Genomic DNA, 17,221 nt, shown 5'->3' on the forward strand with positions numbered 1-17,221 from the left:
GGAGATTGTGCCAGTTAATCTTAACCATCAAGCACAATGGATTAAATAACTCCTAGAGAGGTGACTGGGCCATCAGAGTGCTCTGCACATCAGTGGATTAACCCAAGGAAGGTCACAGCGGACTGTGCTGTTAGGAGGCAGGGCACAGTCAGAGGACAGGTCAGTGGGGAGGCCCTTAGAGGGCATTACCTTGATGGAGCTCCTCCCTTGTGCTCAACTTCCCCACTGCCTTGAACTAAGAGGCTTTGCTCCGCCAGGCTTTTCTGCCATGATTCGGCCTTTGAGGTAGCCAAACACTGACAGAAATCACTGAAACCACAAGCCAAACTAAATCTCTCCTCTTCAAACTGCCAGCCGTTTCAGCAACAGAAAAGATGACTAACATACCGACTTTCTTTATACTACACTCTGTGTTGTTTCTTTCTTTAGCAGTGTTCCATGTGCACATTAACCTGAGGGGGTTTTTTTGGTTTCTGATACCAGGAATCGAACTCAGTATCTTGTGCTTGCCAGGCAGGTGCTTGTGCTGATAAGCTACATCCCTGGACCCCTAACCTGAGTTTTGTTCAAATGCTTTTTTTTTTTTAAAATTTAAAATCTAGACAATTGGTTTTTCCTCAGTATCTTGCTCCTCTCTTACATTTTTTATTCTTTCTCTTGCACTTGAATTTTCATAAACTTGTCTGTACATACAGCTTGTATCTGCTAGTTCCATTACTGTAGTCTGCCATGACTGGAGGTTTTTACATGATGAACAGTGCCCCATATTTTGTAATAATTCACAGGTAAACAGGCAGAATTTTTGTGGAAAGCCCACACAACCTGGATTGAAAACAATGCCTCCACAGCAATTACACTGTTGCTACTTTTAGGAGCCTCAGGAACAAAGAAGGATGATGACTACTTTTTCTGTTATTCAATTGCTGTAAGCGCTCTAAAAAGTTAAGTAATATGAACAAGAGTCCCAAACAACCCTGAGGGCTACAAATGCTTAGAAAATACTGTCTCTTCTCAGAGTCCCCATAGGTACAAGCTTTCTCACAGGGTTCATAAATGAACTTCTCAGTCTTCACTCTCTAGAGATCAGACAAAAGGGCCCACTCTTACTCTGTCTCAAAAGGTCCTCAAGGTCCTCATCCAGTTATGGAAAACCTTTTAGAGAACAAGTGCAAAAATGCAACCCAAAACCCACTTATTTAACATAACATGCAAACATTGCAGTTAAACCTGAATACTGAGGTTTTAATTTAGGAAAAAAACCTTTACATTTACATCTTTTGTTTCAGAAAAAAACACAACTTGTGTGCCATAGGTTTTCTACCACTGCCTTAAGCATTATGTTCTGTCCCTGTGTAGACTGTCAAAATCTACGACAGCAAATCCTTCTAGGATAGACCCAATGCTTGAGCACCTTTTTTCTTCCTTTCTTACAAGTTCAGTTACACACGTGTAAAATGTTTTATGCCATTTTCTTAGTTTTGTAGCAACATTGTTTTAGGGTTGCTCTTGTATCACATTATTAAAACCTAAGATGACAAGATAACCACTGGCTATATCTGACCAAACAGCTCCCCTAGGTTTTGCTTCCCAACGTGCCTCATAACTCATTTGCCTAGGTAACTCCACTAGGGGCAAGGAATGTGGTTCAGGCCTAAGCAAGTCCACAGGATCCCCTATCTGGCCCAAAGTAGAAACTGAATTCAATTAGGACAAACCCCATGATTGTCTGAATAGGGAACAAGACATCCCATTGAGGTTGCTAAGGGGCAGAGATACCAGGCTCCTAAGAAGAAACTGTTTGAGGCACAGACCACAATGGAGAGGCATGGGCCCTATGCCCAATCCTGAGTCAACACTGAGGAAGAAAGGCTGAGACCAAGAGGTAAAGAAACTAGACCCTACTCCCACTGCTGAAGCCACTCAATAAAGTTTTGACCAAACCCAGTCTGTTCTTGATTTTTCACTTCCACTTAGCTTCTTCCTTGTCTCAACTACTCTGAAATTGTTTTTACTGACACGGAAACAGACCAAAAATGTTCAAAGTTCAATAATCAAAAGAAAATTCTACTTGCTTACCTGGGTAACCAATTCCTTTGGCATTTGCATAGGGAACCCCAGAAGATCCAGGGCTATAGACAGGATTCATGATTTCAAGAACTAGAAGGAAAAAAAAAAAAAAAAGATTTAGCCAGGCACTATTATTCTGATTTTTGTCCAGCATCAGTCCCAAAATGTGTGCAGCGAGAGCCTTTCTCTAGCCTACTATAAAACGTTTTTCAGTAGAGAACAAAAAACACCAATGTCATAACGTCTCACCAAAACCAGCACCTGGTGATGTTTTTTACAACTCTCCTGTCTTTTGGAGGTGAAATAGAACAAAGTATTCACTACACAGCTATTAAAATGAGGCAGGGGGTTCCACAAATACCCTAAATAGCCTTGTATTAGTTAAGATCTTGATTATAAAGATTAAGGAGATATGCCATGACTTTTCTGACTGAAGCCTATATACCACAGACTGAACCCACTGAAACTATGAGCCAAAATAAACATGTCCACAATAAACATTGTGGGAATTGGGGTCTTTTATAGCTTGTGTCCAGATGTCCCTCCAAGTCTCATGCAATCATAGGTGGGGCTTTTTCAGAGGTGGCTGGATCTACAGAGTGAGATACTAGGATTGATTCCTGGTGCAGTGCTAGAATCACTAGGACACTAGGATTAAGGGTATGAATGTAGCCCACCCAAACTAGCCTGGATAAGACATAAGGGACAGAAAAAGGTCTGGTTATTCCTTACTTGCTTTTGCTATCTTCTGTGGGCCATGAATGGGTTCTCCTTTGCAATGCCCCTCTGCCAAGCCTCCCTGTCTTAGAGCTAACCAACTATGGACTGACTATGGACTGTGAGTTTAATAAACTTCTCCCCATTAACTTTCAGTGTCAAATATTTCATCTCAGCAACAAGAAAAGTAACTAACACAAGGTCTCAGTTGAGAGAAAGGTTGACTTATATACCTACATAATGAAAATTTCAGAGCAGTGAAGAATGAAACTGAAAGACTTCCAATGCTCATGGATTGACAGAATTAATAGTGTCAAAATAGCCATATTACCAAAAGCAATGTACAGATTCAATGCAACCCTTATCAAAATATCAGTGACAGTCTTCACAGAACTAAAAAAGATGTCCTAAAATCTGCATGAAAACACAAAATACTGACAGCAAACCTAAGCTGAAAGAACAAGGATAGATCCAACTTCAAATTAAAAAGCCGTAACAAAACAGTATGACACAGGCACTAAAAGAGACATGTAGACCAACATAATAGAATAAAGAAACAGAAACAAACCCACTCAACTATCCTCACTGGATTCTGGACAAAGAAGCCAAAATAAACCTTGGAGAAAAGAAAACGTCTTTAATAAATGGTGCTGAGAAAACTAGGTATTCTTTTGTAAAAGAAAACTAGATTCCAATTTTTTTCACCTTATACAAAAATCAATACAAAATGAAACTTCAAAACTTCTAAAAGAAAACACAGTGAAACACTTGAAGCCACAGACACTCTCTTTCTGAATAGAATTCCAGTAAGAGCACAGGAAATAACAAAAATCGACGAGACTAAATCAAATTTAAAGGTTTCTGCAGAGCCAGAGAAACAACAGGTTGAAGAGACCCTAAACAGTGTGAGAAAAGCTTTACCAGCTACTCTTCTGACAGAGGATTAGTATCTAGACACATAGAAAAAACCTGAAAAACTTAATGCCAAAAATCAATAAGCCAACCAACAAATAGACAAATGAATTGAACAGAGGCTTCTCAAAAAAAGCGCAAATGTCCAGTAAGAATAAGAAAAAAATTCATCTTTAGTCATTAGAAAAATCCAAATAAAAACTACAATACAATTCTGTCCTATCCCAGTCAAAATGGCTGTCATCAAGATTACAAAACACAATGCTGGTGGGGATGCAGCAGAAAAAGGAATCCTCTACAACTGAGTATAACCACGATGGAAGTTAGAATGGAAGTTCCTCAAAAACTAAGAAAAAAAGAAAAAACACTAGTATCACTTGATTTGACCCAACTATACCATTCCTTCATATACAGCAGAAGCAAGTAAAGTCATCACACTTAAGGGTGCCACCATACCCATGTTCACTGTGGCACACTCAGCCAAGATACCGAACCAACCCAGATGCCCAACACGAGGGTGGATAATGAAAATGTGACACAGAGAGACAGACAGACTGCATTCTTTCTTTCTATCTAATCTATCTACTCAGCTACAAGGAAGAACAGTTTGCCATTTGCAAGAAAACAGATGGCTCTGGAAATCATGCTGAGCAAAATAGACCAGACTTAGAAGAGCAACTATCACATATTCTCCCTAATACTTTCAATCTAAAAAAGATGGTAAGTAGAGAAAAGACTATTAGACAAGAAGAAAAGGGAGAGGGAAAGGTATGAAGGCAGGTAGTGAGGGGATAGATATGATCAAAATATACATATTGAATTTCCTCTCAAAATGTGAAATTAGTAGCAGGACAGAGTCAGAGAAAGTGGCAGGGGTAGGGGGTGAAAAAGATAAAACTATGTTATGTGTACATATGAATTTGCCAAAATGAAACTCAATCTGTATAATCAATTTAAAAAATGAGTAGGGGAGGACCTCATGAAGAGGACCTTTGGAACTACTTCAAAAAGTGACAAGAACTATAAAACAGTGTTCAAAGTGAGGAGTATTTGAGTGGTATTAATAGATTATTATGTCTTAATGTTAGTTTTTAATTAAGCTGGTCACCCTGGGCTATATAAGCAAGCTCAAGTGAGACTGCACTACACAGTGAGACTGTCTCAGAAAAAAAAAAAAAAAACAAAAAATCACTCAGAGACAAAAGGTATAAGGGAATTCTCTGTACTTCCTATTCAATTTCACTATGAACCTAAGACTGCTCTAAAAAAAATTAAAACTTTAAAATTAAAAGATATCCACAAAATGTACATCTATTTATTTGTTCAGTGTCTGCTTCTTCACATCCCCAGCGAGAATGCAATCTCATAGCAAGTAGAGCACATGTCCTTGGTCATGCTGTCTGGGGTATCTCTAGGATAAGCAACACTGCCTGGCACAAAGTGGGCAAATAACTGCTGTGGGCAAATAACTGCTCACCTTCCAGAGCATGCACGGCTAGCAAACTGCATTACAAAAATGAAATAAAAAAAAAAACAAAACAAAACTAAACTAAATCTTCAGCTCACCGGACTTAATGTTCAAAATCAAGCTGTCCAGTATACAGAATATACTAACTCACATCCTTAGCCTGTGCAATAAACTTCATCCAAAGAGCATGAAGCTGGAGGATTTAAAGTTCAAGCCCAACCAGGGCAACTTTGAAAGACACTGTCTCAAACATAAAAAATAGAAAGAACTGGTGATGTAGCTCAGTGAGAAAGTTCTGGGTTCAACCTCTAGTGCAATAAACAAACCAGTAACATCAGAGATTATGACAATGATTGTCTCAGGAACTGTCCAATTCTTTTAGGCTTTGAAACAAAATCCAAATTTGCATGGCATCCACAACTACAGCTTTGTGGCAAATCTCAATCAGAACTTTCCAATGATAAGGCTCTATTTTATCTGTACTATACAGTATAAGAGCTACTTGCTGAATTAACACCTGAATTGTGTGGTCAGATTCTTTGTTTAACCTCAATTCAATCACATATGGTCAAGATTTTTGTTGGGTCATGGACAGTGCAGACATATGGCAAGAGCAAAATCAAGGATAGCAAAGTGCAGCAAGTACGCAGGCCCACCAATTTTGTGTTTAGTCACAGTTTAGGCCTACTACTTTTCTGCCCTTGAACCCATTCTTGGAGCTGCATAGCATTAGAATTGCAGAGGCAAGTAAGTAAGTCACCTACTTCCCTGGTTCAATTATCATCTCCCAAGAAGTAAGTATTTCCAAAACTTAGTTTTTGGTTCTATATTAGAATCTAATTTTATATTTGTCCTTGAAGTCAAGAAAAGCAAAGCACTGTGCAAAGGCCACAAAGAGAGAAAGGGGGATTAAAAAGGAAGTCAGTCCCTCCTGTGAGTTTACAATCCAGAAAACGTGTCATCCAACAGAATTTTCTGCAAAGAAGGAAATATGCCTGAACTACCCAAATATGTCAAATAAATTTTTAACAATCTCATGTAGATTAGTACCTATTATTTTGGACAGCATAGGCCTATAAGGAATAACACAAAAAGCATAAATAATAGTAACATAAGGCAACTAGTATCAAGTCAAAGGAGAACCGTGCAGAAAGCAAAACTTCAATGGGGGAAGGAGGAAACTGTCAAGAAAAACTTGACTGGGGGAGTATTTCCATTAACTTCCTGATTAACTGCAGAAAAGGAATATTGGCCAACTGGGCTTATTTGGAACTTAGGCTATGTGTAAAATACACAACAAATGATGGAAACATGTATTAGGTAACAAGTGGGGGGAGAGAATGTGTGCTGAGCATGAGTTAGCAAAGGACTGGCAACAGTTCATAAATCAGTGCAGCAATTAAACAGTTACTGTGAGACCCTGCAATTCCGCTCCCAGGTATACACCCAGGAAAAAGTAAATGTGTCATTACATCCAACACTATATGTGTTATGTTTATTTTTGCATTACTTGTGACAACCAAAAATTTCAAACAATCCAGTAAAACACTGAACACTAGGAGACTCTTCCTTTGTAACAACCTGACTTGCACTCTAGACTGCTAATTACTATAATATATTCTAAATTTGCCACTAAACAATTTTATAAGGTCATTTGATTTCTAAATATCATTGTTTTAAACTACTTTATTTCCTGAAAGCAATTTTATTTTTCCAAAGGCTAATGATATATACTCCCCAAAGTGATTAAAAAGTTTTAATGAACTTAAAATTGCAGATTGATGTGAAAAAAAATGTTGCAGGTTCCTCTCCAATTTGATAAAAAGTCTTACATTTTTGAAAGAAAATCCTTAACACAGCAGACACACTTGTCTGCACAAAGACAACAGAAGCTCCTTAAGGCACATCTTCAAAGGTGGAGAAAGAGCTGTGCTCAAGAAAGTGGAGAAAGAGCTGTGCTTAAGAGAAGGGAAGTATCTTGTTCAGCACCATTTACCTCACCTCACACAGTGCATAGCACAGGGGGAGCCCATAAATATTTCCCAGCTGCATACAAATAGTTGAAGAGCTATCCAACACAACATGAGACTTTTCATAACAAGAAATATTAACAAGGGGCCAGGGATATAGCTCATGCAAGTGCCTGCTTGGCAAGCAAAAGGTCCTGAGTTCGATTTAGAGTACAAAAAAAAAAAAAAGAAAAATATTAACAAGAAATAGTTAATATCTAATTCAGAATTACTGAAACACTGCTGTTTGCTTAGAAGACTTGAAACCTGAACCACTGATTAATTTCAACATTGAGTCAAACTATTTAAATTATATGAGCCCTTATATGACAAATATGAGTTACTCTGTATCGCTTAAGATGCACTGCTACAAAGATCAAATGGAGCCACACTTGTAACTCCTAGTTTATGAGCAAAGACAAGAGGCTGGAGTAACTACAAAATGACACTACAAAGCAAACAGGCAATGACAAAGAGAGGACATTTCATAGTACAAACCAACTGGTTTCTTCAACAGATCAATGGTCTCAAAGAAAGGTGGGTTAGCAGAAGAAGTTCTAAATTAAAACAGATTTGGACACTGTTATATCTTGTGTTAGATGTCCCTCAAAGCCTCAGGCAGTCTTGGTAGGGCTTTTTCCTAGGTGGCTAAATCTAGAGTGTGTAACTGATTTCATGATGCAATGCTGGAATTAACGCAGCTGGGATCAAGGTTGGGTGATTATTAGATCAGTCCACTGACTGGTTTGGTATCACCCTACCTGTAACCTGGTTACAACGTAAGAGATAGAAAGAGGCTTTTCTTTTCTATTCCTTGCTTGCTTTTGCTGTTGTCTTCTTGCTAAAACTGGTTCCCTGCGATGCCCCTCTGCCATGCCACCCTGCGTTGGACCCAGCCAATTATGGACTGAAACTTGTACAAACTGTAAGCTATTAAACCCTTCCCCCTTCAAACTTGGGAGTCAGGTATTTTGTCTCAGCAACAAAAAAAAGTAACCAAGACAGACCCAAAGGTAAGAGGTGGATGTTTTCCAAATTCTGATTTACGTGGAAAAAACTGCAAAAGCACAAATTTCTTTAAATGATACATGGGATGAATTGACTATGGGCTGAGTTATCAGATGACACCAAACAAGTCTGTTATGTAATAATAGGTTATAGGTAAATGTATAGCTTTTAGAGCCACATACTAAAGTACATAAGAATAAAATTGTTGGGAGCCGCAGCCCCGAGCCCGGTCGCCTCACTTGGCGGACGTGAGGCCTGTAGTAAAGAGTAAAGCCTGAGGTAGATTACCCCTCCCATCGAGCACGTTAGTTTCCTGCTTACCGCGTAAGCAACCCGCTCAACAATATAGTCTGCCTGGCAACTGATGATGTTAGCCAATCAGCTTGCCTTGCTTACTTTAACATGATTGGACACTGTATCCGTATATATACTGGTGCCACCCCTGGGGGGGAAGAAGAAGCCCGGAAGTAGAAGCCCAGAAGGAGCCGCGGGGAGCGGACCAAAGGAGGCTTCGGCTGGGAGCGATCCCAGGGCAGGCTGTACGGAGAAGGAAAATAAAAGAAAAGGTTGTCCACTGCCAGACTTTGTCGTGTGTCCTTCCTGCCGGCCGGGAGCGACATCGACATTTGGAGGCCCGCACGGGGACTGATCACCCCCGAGACGTGACAGTGGACAACGCTCCAGTACAGAGCTGCGAGACAGGTGAGTTGGGGATAAGCCTGGGCTCTGGGTGGCGCGCACCTACAGGGCTTTTAGACTCCCCTCAGGCTCACGCGTAAGTGGCGGATTCCTTGGGCCTCACGCGGTGAGTAACATATTAAAAGATGGGAAACATGCTAGGTAGCAACACTAAGAGCGAGGGTGGTTGTGGAGAAAGCTCTCAAGAGCTTACAAAAGTACGCAGGGTATTTGAGCAGGCCCAGTCAGGGAGCTCCCGAGAGGGGCCCGTCAAGGGGAACAAAGATGCTAAGGAGAAGGACGGGGCTCTAGCCTCGGAGTCGTCTGACTCCGAGGACGAGGGAAAGTTGAATGGCAAGGAGGCCAAAGAGACCAGCTGTCAGGAGCCTAAGTCGCTCGATAAGGAGTCGCAGGGTTCTTTCCCAGCGTTGCGCCGTGAATTGCGCTCCGCTCAACTTGGTCTGCGGAGGAGTAGAGAGCTCCTGAGCGCTCCCCGGCGCGAGAGGGAGGCGAAGCCTTCCGCCCCACCTTGGGGGCTGTTCCCGGAGGCGATCCCTCGCCGCGGGGCGGCCGCCCGGGAGCTCCCTTCCCCTTCGCCAGAACAGGAAGTGATGCACGGGCCCCCATTTTCCGCCCAATCATGGCCGCCGTCTTATGCTCCGCCGCCGGCGGGTCGGTATTTTTACAGGCGGCTTTGGCAGGGGGGACGTTTGTCTCATGAGGTACATCCACCACCTGGGATAGATAGTGGCCCCTACGGGATATTTCCTGTACAAGTAGCTATGGGCCAGGGACGTAATGCATGGGAGCCTTTTGAGATAAAGCAGATTAGAGAACTTAAAAATGCAGTTACAACCTTTGGGCCGACTGCGCCTTACACCATTGCCATGCTGGAGAACCTGTCTTCTGGGCCCCTCACCCCCGCGGACTGGATTCAGCTGGCAAAGGCGTGTCTGCCCTCGGGTAGTTACCTGGATTGGCGAGCCTGGTACGCAGAGTTCTCTGCAGAGCAGGCTGAGAGAAACGCCAATCGGGGAAACCAGGGGTGGAACAAGGAAATGCTTATGGGAGAAGGTCGGCAAGCTGATGATCAGACTCAGTTCCCCGGTGCTATCTATGAACAAATCAATGCCATAGGGCTCCGCGCCTGGAAGCAGGTAAGTGGTGCCGGAACAGCCTCCTTGTGTCTTTCAAAAATAATTCAGGGTACCACAGAGCCATTTGTTGACTTTGTGGCCCGAATGCAAGATGCTGCCGATAAGATATTTTCTGATCCGGGAGTGGCTCGACCGCTGGTAAGGCAGCTGATTTTTGAGCAATGTACAAAGGAGTGCAAGGCAGCGATAGCTCCTCATAAGAACAAGGACCTCAACGCCTGGATTAGGATATGCAGAGAGATAGGGGGGCCGCTCTCCAACTCGGGAGTGGCTGCTCTCCTGGCCGCGGCTGTACAGCAGAGGGGACCTCGCGGGTTAGAAGGGGAATGTAAGGCTAAAGGGTGTTTTGCCTGCGGGGAGCCAGGACACATTAAACGTCATTGCCCAAACAATGCAGATGCTAGGCCTCGCCCTAGGAATGAAGAACCATATGTTTGTGGGCGATGCAAGAGGGGATCACACAAAGCTGAGGAGTGTAGGTCGGTCTTTGATGCTCAGGGCAACCGTATTTGTGGACGAGATGCTAGAGAGCCAAAAAACGGCCAGAGGGGGCCCCCTTCACAGGCGGGCCCCCACCCCAGAGACAGGACAGCTCAGGATGGCAGCCTTCAACAAGGGCCACCCCTGGGTCAGCAGGTGTGGACCTCAGTGTCGCCTCCAGACTTATATTAGTGCCTGATATGGGTGTTCAAGTGGTTGAAACCACCTTTAAGGGGTTTCAAATTCCGTGGGTCTGGTGATCGGGAGATCCTCCACGGCCCTTCGGGGTCTCATAGTAGTCCCGGGGGTCATAGACTCAGACTACACAGGACACATTAAAATTATGGTTCAAACTCTTGTGGGTACTATGGTAATCAATAAAGGAGACAAGATAGCGCAGCTCTTGCTGCTCCCCAGTCTCCACAAGAGATTCCCCTCAAAGCAGAAAATTAGAGAAAGTCAAGGTTTCGGTTCCTCAGGGGAAGTCTTCGAGGGACTCCATATAATACTTGATAAAAGGCCCATGCTCTCACTTAAGGTCAATGGCAAGAATATAACAGGGCTCCTAGACACAAGAGCTGACCGTTCCATTATCTCCAAAAAGGATTGGCCCTCCAACTGGCCCACCAACACTGCAGATAGCACGCTGCAGGGCCTGGGGATGGTGTCAGCTCCTCAGGTTAGTGCTTCAACCCTGCTCCGGTGCGATGAGGAGGGTCATCAGGGCCATTTCCAACCATTTGTGTTGCAGTTGCCAGTGTCTCTATGGGGAAGGGACATCCTCACTCAGATGGATGTCACGCTTACGTCAAACTGCTCCCCCCAGGCTAAGGATATACTCAGGAACCAGGGATATACCCCCGGCAAAGGCTTGGGCAATGCCCTACAGGGTCGGACATCCCCAATACCAGTAGAGAACAAAAAAGGTAGGCAAGGGCTGGGTTTTTCTTAGGGGCCGCTGAAGAAGCTCTCCTACCCACTTCGATCAAAATCACCTGGAGGTCAAATGATCCGGTTTGGGTACCTCAGTGGCCCCTGCCTAAGGAGAAGCTATTAGCCTTGTCGGAAATAGTCAGTACACAACTTAGATTAGGACACATTAAGCCGTCAACCTCCCCATGGAACACCCCCATTTTTATAATTAAGAAAAAGTCTGGCAAGTGGAGGCTGCTCCATGATCTAAGGGCGGTCAACGCGCAGATGCAGTCCCTGGGGGCGGTCCAGAGGGGGCTGCCAGCTCTCTCAGCCATCCCTCAGTCCTGGCCAGTTTATGTTATAGATCTTAGAGACTGTTTCTACTCAATCCCCCTGCACCCAGAGGACACTCATAGGTTCGCCTTTACTTTACCCACCATTAACCAAGAAAGCCCTGATCTCAGATACGAGTGGATAACGCTGCCCCAAGGTATGGCCAACAGTCCCACTATGTGTCAGATTTACCTTGATTCCCTACTGGCCCCCCTACGGAAATCCTTTCCCAAGATAAGATGTGTGCATTACATGGACGACCTTTTACTCAGCGGCAGGGACCCAGACATGCTAAATAATATGCTCGGCCAGTTGGTCGAGGCCCTGAGACAAGCCAATCTGCATGTTGCCCCCGACAAGATTCAGGGAGGAGAAATGGTGACCTACTTAGGCGCGAAAATCTCCCCTATGCTAGTCTCTCCGCAGAAGGTCACCATTAGGACGGATGGCGTTAGGACCCTAAATGACATGCAAAAGCTATTGGGAGACATTAATTAGATTAGGCCATATTTACATATACCAAATTCAGATCTCAAACCCCTGTTCGACCTTCTGAAGGGAGACCCAGATATAGCCTCCCACAGGAGGCTCACTCCTGAGGCAAGAGCTGCCTTACAGAGAGTGGAAAAAGCCTTAGGTGGGGCTACCTTACACAGAATTGAACCAGGGCGACCCTTTGATGTCTGTTTGCTACAGACTAGTCTACAGCCCACAGCGGTGATTTGGCAGAAAGGACCATTACTGTGGATACACCCTAAGGTCTCACCTGCAAAAGTCATGGAGCATTACCCGGAGGCAGTCGCTTCATTGGCCCTTGAAGCGCATGATAGAGCTGTCCAACATTTTGGCTCAGGACCACAAGCCATCCGAGTACCCTATACCGCTAGCCAGATCAAGACCCTGGCTGCCTGCATAGATACGTGGGCCATTCTGAGATGTGTTTTCCATGGGGATATAAACAATCAATACCCTAAAGACCCTATCTTGTCATTTGTCACTCAGCACCCTATAATTTTTCCAAAGGTTACTGCCTCTGAGCCATTAGTCCCAGCAACTACAATATACACAGATGGCTCCAAGATGGGGATAGGCGCCTATGTGATCCTAGGCAAGCCCCCGGTTACCATACAATTTGAACCTGATCAGCCTCAGGTGGTGGAACTGCAGATCGTTAAAATGATTCTTGAACGGTTCTCAGAAGCCATTAATATTGTCTCCGATTCTAGGTATGTGGTCAATGCTATGCAAGTGCTTGAGACTGCCGGTTTAATTAGATCCACTTCCACAGTGGCTGGGCTGTTCCTGTCTATCCAGACATTGCTTCAGAACAGACACCATAAGGTCTTCACCACCCACATAAGAGCACATACATCCCTGCCGGGGCCCATGGCACAGGGGAATGCGGCTGCTGATACTGCCACTCGCCCGTTATGGATTTTTACCTTACTAACACCAATCGAGCGAGCCCGTGCCTTCCATGATAAGTTTCATGTCAATGCCAGGACACTAGCAAACCATTTCCATGTTTCCAGAGCAGATGCACGAGATATCGTGCGACTATGTGACTCCTGTGCCACATACAAACCTGCCATACCGATGGGAGTAAACCCTCGAGGTTTGGTCCCTGGTGATGTTTGGCAGATGGACATCACACATATACAGGAGTTTGGGACTCTTAAATATGTTCATGTTTCCACAGACACCTGTTCTCACGTCATATTCGCAACAGCAGAAACAGGTGAAAAAGTGTCTAATGTGATCAATCATTGCCTGGCGGCTTGGGCCGCATGGGGCAAACCAAAAATATTAAAAACTGATAATGGACCAGCCTATATAGGCAAAGCCTTCAATGAGTTCTGCAAAATGATGGAGGTTCAATTAAAACATGGTATCCCATACAATCCCCAAGGTCAAGGAATCATTGAGAGGGCTCATAGAAGCCTCAAAGAAATTTTACAAAAACAAAAAGGGGGAGTAGGCCAAGGCCTGGCCCCAAAGGCACGATTATCCATGGCACTATTCACACACAATTTTTTAAATTTAAATAATGATAATTGCTCCCCAGCCGTGGAGCACTGCAACCCTTCCCCCAACCATAAAGGGTGGGTGAAGTGGAAAGATGTCCTGACAGGACAATGGATGGGCCCGGATCCAGTGGTCAGCTGGAACCGAGGCGCGGTTTGTGTTTTCCCACAGGAATCGGGACGAGAACCACTGTGGGTACCGGAGAGACTGACACGGGCGACAAAGCCCTCGACTGAAGATCAGACCTGCCCTACCGGAGATCCATCACAGACCAACCAACAAGATGAATAGAAATAGCGGTAGCCCGAAATGGACAAGAAGATCCTCAGGCATATGCATGGCTCGCTCGCCTAGCCTACGACCGAGTCTAGGGACGGTGAGCTTCCCACACTCCTCCTCTAAAAAATTATGACATAGCTGGGTAGGAGAGTCAATGACAGGTAAGAGCGTACTCCCCCGGTGCGACTCAACCTAAGCCAGGCCCTACCCCATTCTGCACGTAAGCCGCTGGACTGTTAGATGCTGCCCAGGTCTAAATTTCTCTCCGAGGGGATTTCTTTACGGAGAGAAAATGAGTGCAAGCTTGTGTGCATCCAGGTTCCGTCCAGTTTGTGCCTGGCCCTAGAAAAAGGACGAGGGCCTCAGGGCCTTGGCGGACCATGGGACGGCCAACCAGGGTCTAAGCCAAGGACCTACGGTGGGCCTACGCATAGGGCATAAGCCTCTGCACCCAGTCCAGGAAGGGCTACGATGCGCACATTCATAAAAAATAAAAAAGGGGGAGATGTTGGGAGCCGCAGCCCCGAGCCCGGTCGCCTCACTTGGCGGACGTGAGGCCTGTAGTAAAGAGTAAAGCCTGAGGTAGATTACCCCTCCCATCGAGCACGTTAGTTTCCTGCTTACCGCGTAAGCAACCCGCTCAACAATATAGTCTGCCTGGCAACTGATGATGTTAGCCAATCAGCTTGCCTTGCTTACTTTAACATGATTGGACACTGTATCCGTATATATACTGGTGCCACCCCTGGGGGGGAAGAAGAAGCCCGGAAGTAGAAGCCCAGAAGGAGCCGCGGGGAGCGGACCAAAGGAGGCTTCGGCTGGGAGCGATCCCAGGGCAGGCTGTACGGAGAAGGAAAATAAAAGAAAAGGTTGTCCACTGCCAGACTTTGTCGTGTGTCCTTCCTGCCGGCCGGGAGCGACATCGACATAAAATAAATGTATTTTATTTTGTATTTAATGTATTTCTATAAAAACAATGTATTTCTATAAAAAAGAACAAATACAGCAAAATGCATTAATCTTTACATCAATGTTGAGAATATGGCGGTATGTCATACTGCCATATTTTTAAACTTGCATAACAAAAAGGTAAAGAAAAACCCACCATCAACAACAATCTGCCTAGGATTTTAATGCCACTGGTCATTCAGCAACCACCAATTTCCTACTCTGATTTGGTAGGACCAAAGATTCTAATCCCAAAGCTGGACTCGAACAGTACCACTTTTCTAAAGTTCCCTGTTTGAAAATATTATAGACAGTTAAGTTATGTAGAAAAAATTATAAGCAGTCAGACAGAGCTCAGCCTTGGAAGAAGTCAGTGCAGGCGGTAAAAACACATTACAACTGTGGCTGGAGGTGCAATCATTGAAAGCCAGGCTTCAAGACAAAGATGAAGTAACTACACCTACATACCTCTCAGAGGGATAAATAATAACGATTAATATTCTAAATAAGCATCAGTCACGGGGTAGGGAACCAAGAACTCCTTGGCCCACAGCTTCCAGGCAAGGTCTTAGGTTCTTTCCAAGTACCCTTCCTATGCAACTTGCTTCCCCATTGGCTCAATGTTATCTAAACCACTAGTAATCTTACTGGTTGATCATAGTTTTGTGCACCTTACTCACCTCATGATTTTGCTTTATAAAACTTCCTTTGAGAAGTAGGCTCATGGGCAACCCACTTTCTAGGTCCCTTTCCATCTCTCTTGGGCAAAAGCTATCTGTCCCTCAATAAATATTTCCTGCTTTTAGGCTCTATAGTTCCCCATTCTTTGATTTTTGGGGCCACAAACTCGGTAAACTGCACAACTAGCAGGTTGGCAGTTACATTTCCCTTGTATCACTTGGAGGTCTTGTATTATTCTGATATCAAAATGACAACTGTTAGAATCCCTAGGAATGGTTTGACACCTGCATCAAAATAAATCTATTTACCTTTAAAAAGGTGGCAAAAATTCCTCAATTTTAAAATGCAATAAAATCACGAGTATATCTTTAAATGAGTAATTACCATACTACTCTAGCTTTAAAAGAGACAATTTAAACAAATTTCTTGCAAAAAATAGTAATTAAGGCCTGATATTTTATTTCATATCAGCAACCTTAATTTCAAGAGGCTTAAAACTGTCCAGCAACACCGATACACTAGATACATTACTCTCGAACACATACTCCACTTCCTCAAACTCAACTTTCGCAACCAATCTTTGCAATCAGAAAGATTTCAAAAATAAAGTCACAGAATGGAACACAGACACGACACAAGCACTACTCTAACATGCTAGTACACTGCGATTTTAAAAATTGTTCTCATCTGCTCCAGGAAAACATTGGCTACACTATACAAGTTGGGAAGACAAAAATTTCTCTTTAAACTTTATAGAACCTACAGAAACGGGGGAGGGGGGAACCTTAAAAATCCAGTTCAGGTTTTCTTTTCCAATTCTAATCCTCTACTTCTGTGATATGCTATCTGTTGGCATTACTAAACCACCTCACATTAGCATGAAAATGGTCTGAAAGTAAAAGGGAGTCACAGAGCTAATTTAACAAATGCACCAGACTTGACAAGAGGGCAGGGGCAGTAACCAATGGTGCTTCCTTCCTCCTGGGTTCCAGGCACTTGCCTCACATACAGTCCAACCCTCCCACTACTCCAAAGGACTGAAAGAATGGGCAACTACTGCCAGGCCATTTCTGCCGACCGGTGCTCCGTAAAAATTCAGCAGCTGGCAGTCTCCAAAGAAAAAGCCTGAGTGCCTTCTCGTAGCACAACTAATTTTAACTAATTTGAAGCTTCCTTGCATGCCAAGACATACCAAAATGTTACAGAAATTAACACACACTCTACCAAAGCCAGCCTTCTTTATAAAGACTAAGGGAACTTAACTTTTCGCAATCTCCACCACACCAGCTTCAACATTAGAAAAACTAGTCCTTAACTGTCAAAGAAAAAATCCATTCTCTCTTAAAGTGTCTCTGCAACTACGAAAACCAAAATCTGTACTTAATCTGAAATCACTCAGCATAAAATGAGAAAGTAATTTCAAATTACACAAGAATAATCGGAGACTTTAAGGAACAATTTATAGCCTCTCCATTTTTAACGCTTTCTTAATTACCCAAACACTCCAAAATGTTCGTGCGACTTCAACAATTAAGCACTAACTT

At 43.7% G+C, this 17,221-nt stretch overlaps 1 protein-coding gene across 4 annotated transcripts in view; it reads right to left on the reverse strand.

Moving 5' to 3' along the window:
- Positions 1-17,221, reverse strand: part of Fam168b (family with sequence similarity 168 member B) — a 42,632-nt gene that overhangs the window by 24,691 nt on the left and 720 nt on the right. For all 4 annotated transcript variants that reach the window (XM_063258784.1, XM_063258783.1, XM_063258781.1 and 1 more), the window contains exon 2: positions 2,077-2,157. In XM_063258784.1, the coding sequence (XP_063114854.1) occupies positions 2,077-2,146 (70 nt within the window). In that variant the 5' untranslated portion in view covers positions 2,147-2,157. The remainder of the gene's footprint in view (positions 1-2,076; positions 2,158-17,221) is intronic.

This window comes from Cavia porcellus, unplaced genomic scaffold (assembly GCF_034190915.1).
Source record: "Cavia porcellus strain 051 isolate PalLab524CR breed Dunkin Hartley unplaced genomic scaffold, mCavPor4.1 scaffold_12, whole genome shotgun sequence".
Taxonomy (NCBI): domain Eukaryota; kingdom Metazoa; phylum Chordata; class Mammalia; order Rodentia; family Caviidae; genus Cavia; species Cavia porcellus.